The sequence below is a fragment of the Chionomys nivalis genome, chromosome 18 (assembly GCF_950005125.1).
Source record: "Chionomys nivalis chromosome 18, mChiNiv1.1, whole genome shotgun sequence".
NCBI classification, from domain to species: domain Eukaryota; kingdom Metazoa; phylum Chordata; class Mammalia; order Rodentia; family Cricetidae; genus Chionomys; species Chionomys nivalis.
Window position 1 is genome coordinate 44,573,239 of NC_080103.1, and position 13,876 is coordinate 44,587,114.

The following is a 13,876-nucleotide window of genomic DNA, read 5'->3' on the forward strand; positions in this document are numbered from 1 at the left end:
CAGAGGACACCACATGTTTGTAGTGCAGGCTCTGCCACAATGCTAAGAGAATATTACTGAAATAATTTCCTTTTCTTTTCTGGTTTTAACCACAAATGGCTTCATATTTAATCAGTATCAAAGAAAGGTGTGAGTTGGGGGAGAGGGGAAGGGAGGAGCGGGAAGGAAGACGGGGAGAGAGACAGACAGACAGACCAGTGGAGACAGATGACTAACTGAGACTTCCCCTTTTCTGGCTGTTGGCACTAAATCTCACATCTTTTCCACTGACTGGAAAACTGAGGGGCACCTGCCTTAAATTACGTGTTGAGAAACACAAAGTGCTTCAATTTACCTAAAGTGGGCAAAAATGTAAATATAAAGTTTAGAAATGAAAAAAGAAGGAAGGAAAATATTCAAGGTTACTGCATATCTGGAATTCCTCAGTACTCTGGAGGCAGAGGTGGGATGGTGAGTTCGAGGCCAGCCTACACTACATGGTAAGATCCTATAGAAAGAGAGAGAGAGAGAGAGAGAGAGAGAGAGAGAGAGAGAGAGATCAGTGACCAGTTTAATTAGCTGCTGTCAAAAAGCCAGTACCTGTGGTGATATTTTGTTATTGCTTTAACAAATAAAACTTTCCTGAAGATCAGAGTGCAGAGCCAGCCACAGTAGTTAGCCATGGTGGCAATGGTGGCTCACACCTTTAATCCCAGCCCTAGGGAGGTGGTGGGGATGGGAAGTGATGTGGCTTGTTGGAGAAAGGAACATAAGGTGGGAAGAGACAGGAATTCAGGATTCAGTCTGAGCATTCGTGGAGCCAGAATCTTGCCCACTTTGGTCTGAGGATTTGGTAGACGTAAAAGGTCTTTCTAGTGGCTAGCTCCTTTACTTCTCTGATTTTTCAGCATTTACCCCTATATCTGACTCAGGGTTTTTATGATTAAAACCAATTAGAATTTGTGCTACAAATATCCATCAGCATTATTCTTATACATATCGAGGATTTTAAATCTACATGAATTTACATAAAATTCTATGTGTAAACTCACAAATCCCAAACCTTTCCAAAACCATGAAAGGATCCATGGACCTTGAGTTATAAAGAAAGCCCTTGTTTCAATAAAGTTTGTGTGTGTGTGTGCGTACACGTGCACGTACACACATGTGTTACACAGCACAGGGTGTGTATCTCTAGGAATGTGACTCTTTTCTTTGAGCACAGCAAACAAATCAAAGTGTCAAAGGACATCCTAAAACATGCTACGACCTAGGTTCTGAACGCACGCCCATCGGTTATGGTGATCTTTCCCCCTGGCAGGTTAGGTAACTGTATCAGGCTAAATTATTCAAAATTAGTATTCCAGCTCGATCTTTAGGATGGCAAGCCTCCGGATTCAGACATGCCTGTGCAAAGAAAAGGAGCTTATGCAAAGACATGTGATATCCTAAAGCACACGGCAGATCCCCAGGCTGTATTAATCTTGACAGAAACTTAACATTAAGGATTCTGAAGTGAGAGGCACTTAAGAGAGCAGACTTTACAGTGGGGGGAGGACGGGGCCAAAGCTGTTGTTAACCAAAACATTCCCAGACACCCTTTCCCTGCACAGAAAACCCCAGAAGGAAGGGCCGTGGAGTAGCTGCCCAAAAGGGGATGGCAACAGTCATACTGGCACCGCAGTGTTTCAAGCTCTGGCGTTTGATGATTACAAATAGATCGTAGTCTACAAAGGAGGGGCACTGATGCCAATGTGCAATCCGCACAGGGTGGCCAGCACAGAAGGACCCAGAGCCACGGCTGACAGGCCGCAGCACCGCTCCTGAGGCCGCCTGTAGCTGCTCCTCTTGGCCTTGCTCCACCTGCTCGAGGAGGGCACTTTGATTTAAAATTTGTCTGCAGCACTTTCGGGAAAAGGATGGCAGTGAGCCTTCCTTAGCACTCCTTGCTGAGTCAGGAACAGGCAGTGACAGGCTTGGTCCAGAAGAGGCTCTGCTGTCTCCCCTGCTCTGCTGCCTCTCAGGAGCCGCCAATGAAATCAGAGCCCAGCAAACTCCCAAGGCAGAGCTTTAGGACAGACAATGGATTACTCAGTCTTTAAAAAGCGGAAAACTTCCTTAAATTTTGCATATTTATTTTCCCTAGCTTTCCCCCTGAATATGATTTTTTCTTTTCTGCTTTGAGGCTCGGTGTAAATTCTGTACTGTTTCTGAAGACATTTTTCTTCAGACTTTAGTAAAAAGGAACAGACGGGATCAAAGTGATCAGTGTTAATCTTCAGGCAGGTCAGTCTTAACCCTTGTTTAGTTTGAAAAGGAGGAGCCATCATATATAATAAAAACTTTGGGTTAAAGCTAGTAAAAAGTAGTTTTCTTGAAAGTGATTTTAGTTATGAATGCATACTTATGTGGTAAAATGTAAAGCTGTCTCAGAGAAAGGCCATGCGGAAGAGTGGTTTTTCTATGTGGACGGCAGGAGGACAAAGCAGTGACTGAGCGGGGCTTCTACCGTAGCTACGCGGCAGTTCACAGAGAGAGGGAGAAAGAGACCCAGAGAAAGGCATACACAAACAGCAAATAGGCAAAATAGTACTATCTTTTACATTTATGTTTTGGTATATGGTATTTGCTACATAACATTTTAAATTTTGTATGCTTGAAACATTTTGTAATGTGAAGTAATTGACTTAAAAAAGAAAGAATATTCCCCAATCCAACCCAGCGCTACCACAGGTGGTGAAAGGAATGCTTCAGTCTGGAGAGAAAGCTAACCACAGCCATGAGGACGCAGGAGTAAGTAATCCCAGAGCAGCTCATCAAGAGCATAAAAGACACGTGAAGACTGCGCTGCAGTGACAGGCATCTGAGCCGAGCTTGCACCCCAGTCATCTGCCACAGTTTTAAGCACTTCTAACAGGACGTGCTTTGGGAGCCCCCTCTAGTTAGTGTGAAAGCCAACCGAAGGCTCCAATCTGAACAGTCAACAAGATGGGCCTTTACAAACTCCATAAGAACAGCCGGATTCCCGGAGCCCCAAGTCATGACCAGTCCCCAAAGCTTTCAATAGCCCTTAAACCCTCACTGCCATCTTTATAGCACATCAACCACCAGTCTTCCAGGGACAGCAGGGTGGGGGTGCTGGAAGAGGCAGGGCAACAGGGCCTGAGTTCACAGAGACAGAGTCTAGGGATGAGGGTGAGGAAAGAGCCGAGCCCAGCCCTGCCACCTTACTCTAAGGTCACAGACCTTGCACTGCAAGGCTGCAGAGCGTCATTTCTCTCAGTGAGTGCATGCGCCCACCTCAGGGGACGGATTATGCCGGCAGCGTTCTACAGATGTTCCCATTTTCACGACAGTGGGCCCCAAAATTCCAACACCACTAAAGTAAAGAGTTCATGAGCGGACCACAACTTACGCTTCTTTCATAGGGCCCACACAGAATCCCTAAATTTTTCCTAACCTTAGTCCTTTGGTGGTCATCATCAGCGTCAGTGCTGACAAGTGACGCTCAGTTACCTGTCGCACACACGGACACATAAATGTGTACAATATTCACATATGACACACACAGAGACAGGTGGAAAGTCCAAGATCCGACTCCAGATGCCCTCTGCCTGTTTCTTCTTTGCTGTCCAGAATTCTCATCCTCCCTGACTTAGTTTACCACACTTCTCTAGGTCTTGTCTGTAAGCTCCTGCCCCTGCTGCAGCGCATACTCTCCATGGGAGGGCCAGGGAGCTGCAGGGAAAGAGGCCCTAGCCCTAACTCTGAGCCCCAGTTCTTCAGCGCTAATAAATATTACAAGAGTATGTAATAGATGAAAACACATGCTAAATCACTGATGTTGAAAAAAGCATTGATTCTCTTTGCTGCTGGTCTGTTCTGCTTTCCGTGCCCAGCTCCTAAAGGACTGGAAGCGACAGACTGTCCTCAGGGATAACTGTAGGTGTGGTCAACTACAGAGGACAATGTAGAAGCTGGAAAAGCATTTTCCTGCCCCGGCGTCTGCACATTTCCAGAGGAGACTGGCAAGTGTGCTGGACTGAGGAAGGAAGATCTACCCTCTCTGTGGACAGACGCATCCAGTCAGGGAGAAACCCCTTAGAAGGAAAAGCCAGGGAGAATCCTCTCTCCAATCCTCTTCTTCCTCCTTCCTCTGCCCCAGTAGAATGTGGGGCACTCCTCATTTTTGCCCCCTGCACTCCCAGGGTATCAGAACTCCAGGCTCCCTACACTGCCAGGCTTACACTAGCATTAGCACTCCCAGGTCCTACACTCAGAGTCCCATCCGTCACCTGGTGCTCAGACTTCTGTGCTTGAAATATTACCAGCATCCTGGGGTACATATTAGAGGCACCCCACAATAGGACTTCTTGTCTTTCATAAGAGAACAGCTGATTCTATCATCTATCTACCTTCCTATCAATCAATCAATCAATCAATCAATCATCTATCCACTCACCTCTATCCTATCGGTTCTATTTCTCTAAAAAAAAAAAAAAAAACCACTGTCTAATATAACTGTGGCCTTTGCAAACTAAAAACATTGCACTTCTATATCCAATTACCTTTACTAAGAAAAATACCTTTCATTCCCCAACTACAGCCAAGAGTCTTAAAATGAAAACGTGACTCATAGAATCCAGGCTAGCAGTTGAGCTTCACGGGAAAGATAAAAAATGAGGTGGCTCTTTATTTTAGACACACGGAAAGAAACTAGGAAAGCCTGGGCCGGGAAGTAGGGTATGAAAAGGAGGAACAAACTATTAGGGTGGCAAAATCAAAGATCAATTTTCCAGTGTCAGAAACTGAGTTTACAAATGCTAGCAGGTAGCCAGAGGCTGAAGTGGCAACTCTTACTTCTGGTAACTATGAGTCTAAGCTTGAATTACTGAATAAATGACTAATTGACTCAATTGCAATTTTTTGTTTCCCTGCAAAAGCATTATCAGTCTCTGAAATATGGCAATGAATTAGTAAAATAAAAAACTTATCTAAAGCTACACAGAGAAACCCTGTCTCGAAAAACAAAACAATTCAGAACTAGAGAAAAATATTCTCAATTAAATCACCAATGAAAGAAGCTAAAGACTGAGAAATTGCATCTAACCTCACCCCCATTCCACAGGCTACAGAACTCCTTCTGAGTGACTGCACAGGGTCCCTGTCAGGATCTCTATGGTGTGCCTAAGCATGGTTCCTCATTTAAACTCTAAAACACCTCATGAAGTCTATACTAGCAGTATTCATGCATTTATGTCGGGCAGTTGGAAGCTTGTTTGAAACCCATTCAGCTCATCACTTAGGGTCTGGATTTATGACCTAAAATAATATACTCTATGACTATATAGTCTGTCAACTGTTTTGTCATGAAATTTTTATAAACCCAGCATTTGGAACTTGTTGCAAAGACATTTTGTTTGTTTGGTTTTCTTAAAGACAGGGTCTCACATAGGCCAGGTTGACCTCAAACTTTCTATCTAGCTGAGATGGGCCTTGAACACCTGATACTCCAGCCCCTTCCATCCCAAGTCCTAGGACTGACTACTGGTATGCACTATGGCACCTGGCTCAAAGTTTTACTAAAGCATCACAGAGGATATAGAATTTAAAGACTTCAAGATTTGAAAAGGCAGCTTTAAGATCGCTGGAGAGGCAGTGAGTTTTCCTTAGCTGATGTTGGAGCCATTTCAATTAAATGGAGATGTTAATGTGATTGAAAGTTTGTCATTTCCATGAGATGAATTTCTATTTAAAAATTCTAATAACCATGTAAACACTTCTGCTTAGGGCAAAGGAGCATTCTATTTACAGCATTCCCTGGTTCTGCTCCTAGGCAGTCAGAGTGGTAGATTCCAGACTTACTTTGACCTGAGGGTAAGATTTCTTGTTCTTCTCACTAGAGGCACCAGGGAGCCCGCCATGTGATGGGCCTTCACACACATAGCGGAATCGAAATCCCCTCTGTGGAGGTGAACACAAGCAGGAATTACTAAAAACAACAATGACGACATCACACACACGATTCTAAACATATGTAATTATAGAAGACCACTATGGAGATGAGAGCTACTTTCCAAAAGCTATTATGAAAATGATGCCAGCTGGTGTTTGTGTACTAAGCTGGGTCGGAGAAGCCAGGTACCCACCTTCAGCACCTCACTGCCTCCTCTGCGGAGACGGAGTGATGGAGAGTTTAAGGTTGTGGACACAATGTGCCACTCTTGTCTCAACGCAGCCTTCTAAGCTCAAACTGCCACTGCCAAGCTCTCCACTCCACCTTTAGTCAGTAACAGCTATGCTAATTACTTGAAGCAGTTCCTTTATCTGCTCAATTACAGCAGAACTGGGGCAGGCTGCAGGTGTGGCTTTAAAACAAAGTGCTTCAGTATAACACACGGCCCGTGGGCTACAACACTGTGAATGGGACAGTCTTCTCAGACTTGGAAGAAAAAGATCTTTAGTTTTGTGAATATTAATATCATTGGGATCCAGCATGGATAATACTTGAACTTAATGACTCTAAAACTAGACAAGGGCATGTGTAACTGCTGGCTCCTGGCTACTGCAAACTGGCCAACCCTAAGATGGAGACCCACTTAACTGAGAGAATCCAAACACACCTCCAGTTTAAAATCCTACTAGGTGGTACACATCTTTAAGCCACCACTTGGGAGACAGAGGCATGTGTGTGGAGGTCTGAGTCTGAGGCTACAGGGCTACAAGACCCAGCTTCAAAAACACAGTGAGACACAGAACAACATGATTAGACAGCACCGAGAACTGTACAAACTGGATAGTCTGAAGAATACGAATCATGCTTTGATCCATTTCCACCAAACCTAGGAAAAAACTCTGTGTCCAAAAGGCCCCCAAGAAAAAGGGCATTTCTAACTCAAAAAGTTAACACAGCAGCTCCTTGTCTTGAACCACAAAATTCCTTTGTGGCACTGGAAAAGTACGTGCATGGACACTGCCACACCTTACAGAGCGTGATGCCCAACGCGGCAAGCAGTGTGGTTCAGCAGTGATGTGAACGACAGCACGTGAAACTATGCAGCGTTCCTAGATGCACACAAAGTGGCATTTATTCTGAAGACGGAACTTTATATTGCTCTGTTAGGTTGGTAAGATTTTGAGTTAGGTGTGGTGGCTCACACCTGTAATCTTAAAGAGCTGGAAGATAAAGGCAGGGGAATTGCCACCAGTTTGAAGTCAGCAAAGACTACAGAGATTGTTGTCTCAAAAATACATTAATTTTTAAAATTGAACAAAAAACTAAAAAATAAGATGTCTTAAAATATGTAATCTGGATGAATTTCTAATTAAAATTAAATGTTTACTATCTACCCATATTGATCTTAGGAACCCCTTTTACTTAATATGGGTCATTAACCTCAGAGAGGATACATCCATATAGTCAAAAGCCTTACTGAGACACAACCTCCTAACTTCCACTGAAGCTAGATCTCAAGACAAAACCAAAAACAAAAACCAGGGTGGCAAACAGATACAATGTTTACTCACATTTTATATATTCACACATAATGAATTAAAATTTGAATTCTGAAACTATATTAGCTGTTCAAACAAATTATAAATACCAATCCCTTTGGGGTTTATAATAAAATGCACATTAAAAGTCTTCTCATCGGGCTATGCTCAGAAAAGTAAGGTTCTGGTGTTGGCAAGATTGTTCAGTGGGTAAGGTGCTTGCCACCAAGCTTTGTGTGAGTTTGATCTCTGGTACCCACATAGTAGGAAGGCACCAACTCCCAAAAGTTTTCATCTGACCTCCATAGACATCCTTGCTTGTGCGTGCGTGCGAGCACACACTCCCACACACCGCACATACACACCCACATACCACACATACACACACACAGACGCACACACACATACAGACACACACACATGCAGTCCTCTCCTTGCTCCAAAGTCAATGGGATGTGTGGTGGGGACCCCGTAGTCCATTCTAATCATCTCCCACTAGTGCTTTTCGTGCCTTGGGTTACACATTCCACACACACAGAGCCGGGAGCTTATGAAGGCAGGAGAAGCATCCTGTGGGCATGGACGTGACCATTAAAGAGGAGACGTGACCAGTGAGAGTTATTTCCTTAGGAATTAAAATCACCGGTGCTTTCCATGGAAGTGACTGATAAGCTAGGTGAAAGAGATACAGAATACCAAGACCCATGATTAACTGGAGTTTCAAGGCCATTTGGAGACTGCATAAGAAAAATGTAAAGTAGACACAGGAAGTTATGATATAACATGGCCGTCTGTTGTTCATCCAGATAAACCACCTCTGTTACCAGATTAGCAACTGTTATTCAATGCCCGAGCCTTAATATTAGATGTAGAGCCCTAACATTATCAAACAGCCCACCCCTTTGTTCTTACCTGTTTTGGTTGCTCTAATATTTGAAGGTATGGGCCATCTGTTAAAAACAAACACAACAAAGGAAAACCAAAAGAAATTGTGAGACTTCTAGAACTTGGTATGAAATACAAAGCAAGTCAAAAGCTGAAATTATGTTTCAAATCATTTTTATCAGTGAGATCCTACATTTGAAATATTAAATATATTCTCATCTTTAAAGGTATTTATTTGTTTTATTTTTTGTATCTGAGTGTTTTGCTTGGTGCTCAAGGAAGCCAGAAGAATGTCTGATGCCCTGGAGCTGGAGTTACAGATGACTGTTAGCTGCCATGTGGGGCTGGGAGCCAAGCTTGGGTCCTCAGGAAGAGCAATGAACACTGTAAACTGTTGACCTATGGCTCCAGAATCCAGGTTCAGTTTATTTTAACAGGAGTTTAAGTGAAAAACAATAAATATGGCTTTTTGGTGAGGGGGTGGTGATGGTACGTAGCTGGACGGCTGGCAAATTTCAGTGGCAGCAGCTCCAGCCTCATCTGTCGGCACGCATGCTACAACACTAACGCATGGCATGCTAGAACACTAACGCATCAAGTACACCACCCCTCTGAGTGCTACGGCATTTCCGGCTGCTTTTCATCAGCGGACGACGACCCTCCTTCCTCAAAGCGCACTGCTCAGTGTGAAGCGAAGAGCTGGAAATGGCAACCTACAGGAGGAGTCCAGGGTGGTTCTGGGTCACCAGCCTTTCCTAACATTGCTACCAACTTTCCACTCGTTCTCTAACCTGAACTGAGGTGCTGTCTCCATTGCTTAACTGGTTTGCTCTGGGCCTCTGTGAGACCTGGAGAACTTTTCTTTCTTATCCATGACTTTTGTTTTTTTTTTTGTTTGAGACAGAGTCTCACCATGTAGCCTTGAGAGGCCTGAAGCTCGTTATGTAGACCAAGCTTGCCTCAAGCTCACGGAGATCTTCCTGCCAAGTGCCGGGATTAAAAACATGAACCATGATGCCTGGCATCTTATCCATACCTTTCGATACTGATATAAAAAACCTGACCACTGTGCTCTCATATGGACTGTTATAAAACAGCCCAGGCATATGGTAAAACACCAAAAATAATGTCACTAAAGATAAACTCATGCAATTACTATGAAAAAGACAGAAAGGCTTAATCCCTATCCCAGTGATATATGACTTGAAATGTCAAAGAAAAACCATATCTTCTATATAAATATAAATGCTATGATGAGAAAGTCCCTCAGGACCTCAGCTGGCTTTTATGTCACAGTATGAGAACCCATAGCTGTGCAACCTGCAAATAAATCGAATATTTTTGTATGTGCTTGAATGAAAATGAAGACTTTGGAGGCTAAAGATATTCTAGAAGAATGCTTCTGTGCTCATTTGAAAACTCACACTCTCAGCTGAAGCTTAAGGCTTATTTTGCATAAATAAATTGGGGAAGAGATAAAACTTGAAGTTGTAATCTTAAATAAACTGTAACTTCAAAGAGAATACATACTATCTTCTCAATATTATGATGGATAAGATGACACAAGACTAAAACTTCACAAGGAAGGCAGTCAGGACCAAATTTGAAGAAAACAAGAAAGGCAAATGGGTATCACTGGCCAATACAGTAAAATAGCAAATTATATTTTTCTGTCTGATGAGGTACATCCCTTGACATTTTAAACTTTTAGAAAAGTAACTGTAATTTTAACTATCAAAAAGAAAATGGCTAGAATTTAACTTTTTCTAAGGAAATAAAACTGATTAGAAAAAGATTTCATGCTATAAATGACATATAGCTTGTATAACAACATTAAAAATATACATTTCCTCTAGACATCTGAAAGAGCCTACCAAGAAGCTAGACCATGAAGAAAGCCCTATTTGGACAGGATGCTGAGAAGTACGGAGGTGTAGGGAGCACCCTCATAATGGGCTTCAAGCCCTTCCTTCCATTGTTTCTAGGACTTGCCTTACATATGTGGAAGTCCATGTGGAGTGTACCGTTCTTACCCTAAGAGCACATTCAAGTTAAGTCAAGTAGAATATTAGATTGGCTACATAAATGTTTGTGTTATGTTTGTGTTTGTGTTAAGGCTAACTTTTTATTGGTTACGTTTCTGGGCCAGGAAAACGATCTCCTGTTTTACAGAGAAAGTTTAAATCACAGAAAAAGACACAGACCTAACAGCTGTCCCTTGCTCCAGAGTTTCCCACACAGTTGGAAAGACTATTTGAGATTTTAAGAATTTGAGAAGATTGAAAAAAAATACACATGAAAATAGAATCAAATATTGACTTAGACAAACTTTCTACTCCTTTAAAATCTGAAGAGAATGCCCTGTCCCTCTTGGGCTATAGAACCTGGACAGCACACTGAGACAGAGAGGGGAAATGCCGGTGGAAACAGAGGAGCTGGCGACAGCGGAAAGAATGCATTTTTAGAGACAATTATAAAGGTTTGTCTAACACTATGGAAAAGGGTTCCCACAACATGATAGGAACATTTACTGAGGTGATTCTTTTAATAATTTTACTTCTGAGCCCATAAACCTAAGGAAAAGGAAAACACATTTGAAAAATCATCTGCCTCAGGTTACTGTTTAGAATTCATGAGGCATTTTATAGAAATATGTTTTTCCTGAGAACAAAACCACGTCCTTAACATTTTCAATAAAACAGCCATACTAAAGCAAACACTTCAGATCTCCGAGTCTAGACATTCACAGGAAACCCAGAAGCCTCTGCTGCATTCATTGTTCACAGGAAGTGACCCAGAGGGCACACTGGACAGCTCACCATCTCACATAAAGGACGGTGGCTTAGGAAATAGGTTTCGTGGGGTAAAGACAGACAGGTCTCTGTGTTGTAACTTCTGCTGGAGAGGGCGAGGAAGGTTGGGCACATGAGCTCTTCTTCCTCCCATGTGTCTGGAGAGGGAAAAGGAGAAACTTTCTGATTTGGACAGTGAGAGGCAAGTGCTGACACAACCATGGTGTCTTAAATGAGAACAGTTAAAAAAAAAAAAAAGGACATATGGTCTCCATAGAAAACACGGAAATCCAGACTATGCAAAGCACCTGCTGTCTGCTTCAGTGATCCCAGCTCTTTTAAACACAATCTCCACTGACAAACACACAGCTTTGGGAGACAGGTTGACTCCGGCATGTGATGTGAGGGCGGAAACAAAGCAGCAAGAAGAGCCATCACACCAAGGTTACACAGCCAATCAGCAAGGAGTCTAAATGAAGAGCATGCGCTATGGGCATAGGACATTAAACAACGTCATGTCGGGGTATAAAGGTGACTTTCGGATTATTTCCCAGTGTCTGGCATCCTGGCTGACTACAACGGCTGTCCCTAGATACAAACTGAGGGGCTGAGACTGGTTCTGTGGTAGCCGCAGCAAAGCAGAGAGGAGCACAAACGGGGAATCAAATGCGGAGAAAGGGAAAGCCCTAAGGGAAAGCAGGTCAGACAGTGCTCTGGAGTATCTAGCCTATGCCAGAACCACACTTGCGAAGACAATGTGCAAGTGCGCTGAAACACTTTTGTGAAATGCATTTCCAGAAAGCATACCGAAAGGCGGGTTTGAAGACACAAATCACCACTTCCTTCCTATGAACATCACTGGATCTGAAGAGAGCATTGTGGCTGGGGAGACGGTTCAGCGGTTAAGAGCATTTGTGGCTCTTCCCGAGGAACTGGGTTTGGTCCCCAGCACCCACAGCGTGACAGGCTTCCTTATGGTATTTTCATATGTACTGAGTATGGGTTGGTCCACATCTCTTTGATTCCTGACCCCAAATATTATTTTTTAAGGGAAAAGCAAAACAATAGGAGAAGGACGCCACTTGTCTTACCTGTTGACAGGGGCATTTCTGGTGCATATAATTCTGTATTAAATATTGGATGAGGCAACGCAGGATTCAAATGAAACATCTGTAAAGAAGAAAATACAAAGATTTTAATTCCTCTTCTAATTTACAGGAAGAACTAATTACAAGAATGAAAACTAGAAACGAAAACCTAAAAACAGGATTCCTAAGATCAGGATTCTAAAGTGACTTTCTGAGACTCGGTTAGGCTGCTGCATGTGGAACTTCCGTATGTAAAAAAGGAATTCAAGAAGAGTAAGAGCTCTGGGGTCCCCAAAGGCAGGGACCTGGTGGATCCTTCCAGCTAGTGCATCTTCAGAGCAAGTGAGCTCCAGGCATGGTGGGTACTTCAGCAGTATTTGTTGAATGAGTGATCTGAATCTTGTACCCTCTTAGGAATAAGAGTCTAACCCCAGAGGGTGGAGAGGACCTAGGGGATAAAGTGCTTGTTGTACAAGAATTAGGAAGAGAGGTCAGACCCCAGTTCCTATGTGAATAGCTGGGTATGGCAGTTTGTCTACATCACCACTTCTGGGAAGATGTGGACAAGAGGTTGGGGTTTGCTGGCTGAGATATCTAGCTGAATCCACACACAAGATGGGTAGCGATTGGGAAAGACAGACAGCATTGACCTTCAGTCTCCACACACATGTGAACGCACATGTACACTCACAGGAACATGTGGGTGCATACAGGCAGATACATACACACATGCATATAATCTTAGATCTGTGTTTCTGTTTTGATAAAAAATATATTCTTTCTTGAGCTACAGAATTTCAAGGCCTGAAAGAGTCAGACAGCAGCTACATAACTTACAAAACTGATGGTGCCGCCGAGCAAAGGACGGAGGTACAGAGTGCACGTTCCCCTCCCCCACCCCTGTTCTTCCACTACAACACAGACTCCCTGGAATTCAGTAGAGGGTGGTGCACTGAACAATGTCTCTAAGACATCTACATGCTACTCCCAAGAACTAATCTACTTCCCAGGACCTATGTTTCATATGGCAAAAGATAGACTGCATGTGACAATGATGTAAAACCATTAAACAACAGGATTATCCTGGAACATCCAGGTTTGCTACCTAGGAGACTTGGAAATCAAAGGGATGCGTGACTGTAGAGGCAAGAGTCTGGAGCGCTGGAAGAACTCATCCAGGGAACACAGGCAGCCTTAGGAGCTCGGAAGGAAAGAAACAACAGCTGCTGGGAATGTAGCCCTGTTAGTTCCTGCCTTTGGAATTCTTATTCTACGCTACAGGAGAAGGAAGGTATTTCTGTTGTTTCAAATCGTAAGATTATGATAACTTGTTACAGGAAGAACACACAACTGAAAGAGTGGACATACAATATGTTTTGATAGTATTAAGCTCTATCTTGATAGGTCACTATTAACCATTGTTCCAAAAGGCATTTCCCCGTCACTTCATTAGAAATTCACATGTTTATTCATGAGCTTATGGTCTTTTTCACTCTCAAAAGTCACTTGCGAAATGCTTGTGCACCACACAGAAAGCAAATGTATTTATTTCACTTTCTCTGGTCAGCTTGCAGGCTGGAAGTATTTTTTATCCTTATTAGTAAATCACTGGATTAGGTTGGGTACCTCAGATCCTAC

General features: G+C 43.0%; 1 protein-coding gene across 2 annotated transcripts in view; it reads right to left on the minus strand.

Moving 5' to 3' along the window:
* Nfkb1 (nuclear factor kappa B subunit 1) overlaps window positions 1–13,876 on the minus strand; it is a 109,305-nt gene that overhangs the window by 68,324 nt on the left and 27,105 nt on the right. For both annotated transcript variants that reach the window (XM_057793144.1, XM_057793143.1), the window contains exons 4-6: window positions 12,242–12,320; window positions 8,386–8,423; window positions 5,845–5,943 (exon numbers count right to left, since the gene is read on the minus strand). In XM_057793144.1, the coding sequence (XP_057649127.1) occupies window positions 5,845–5,943; window positions 8,386–8,423; window positions 12,242–12,320 (216 nt within the window). The remainder of the gene's footprint in view (window positions 1–5,844; window positions 5,944–8,385; window positions 8,424–12,241; window positions 12,321–13,876) is intronic.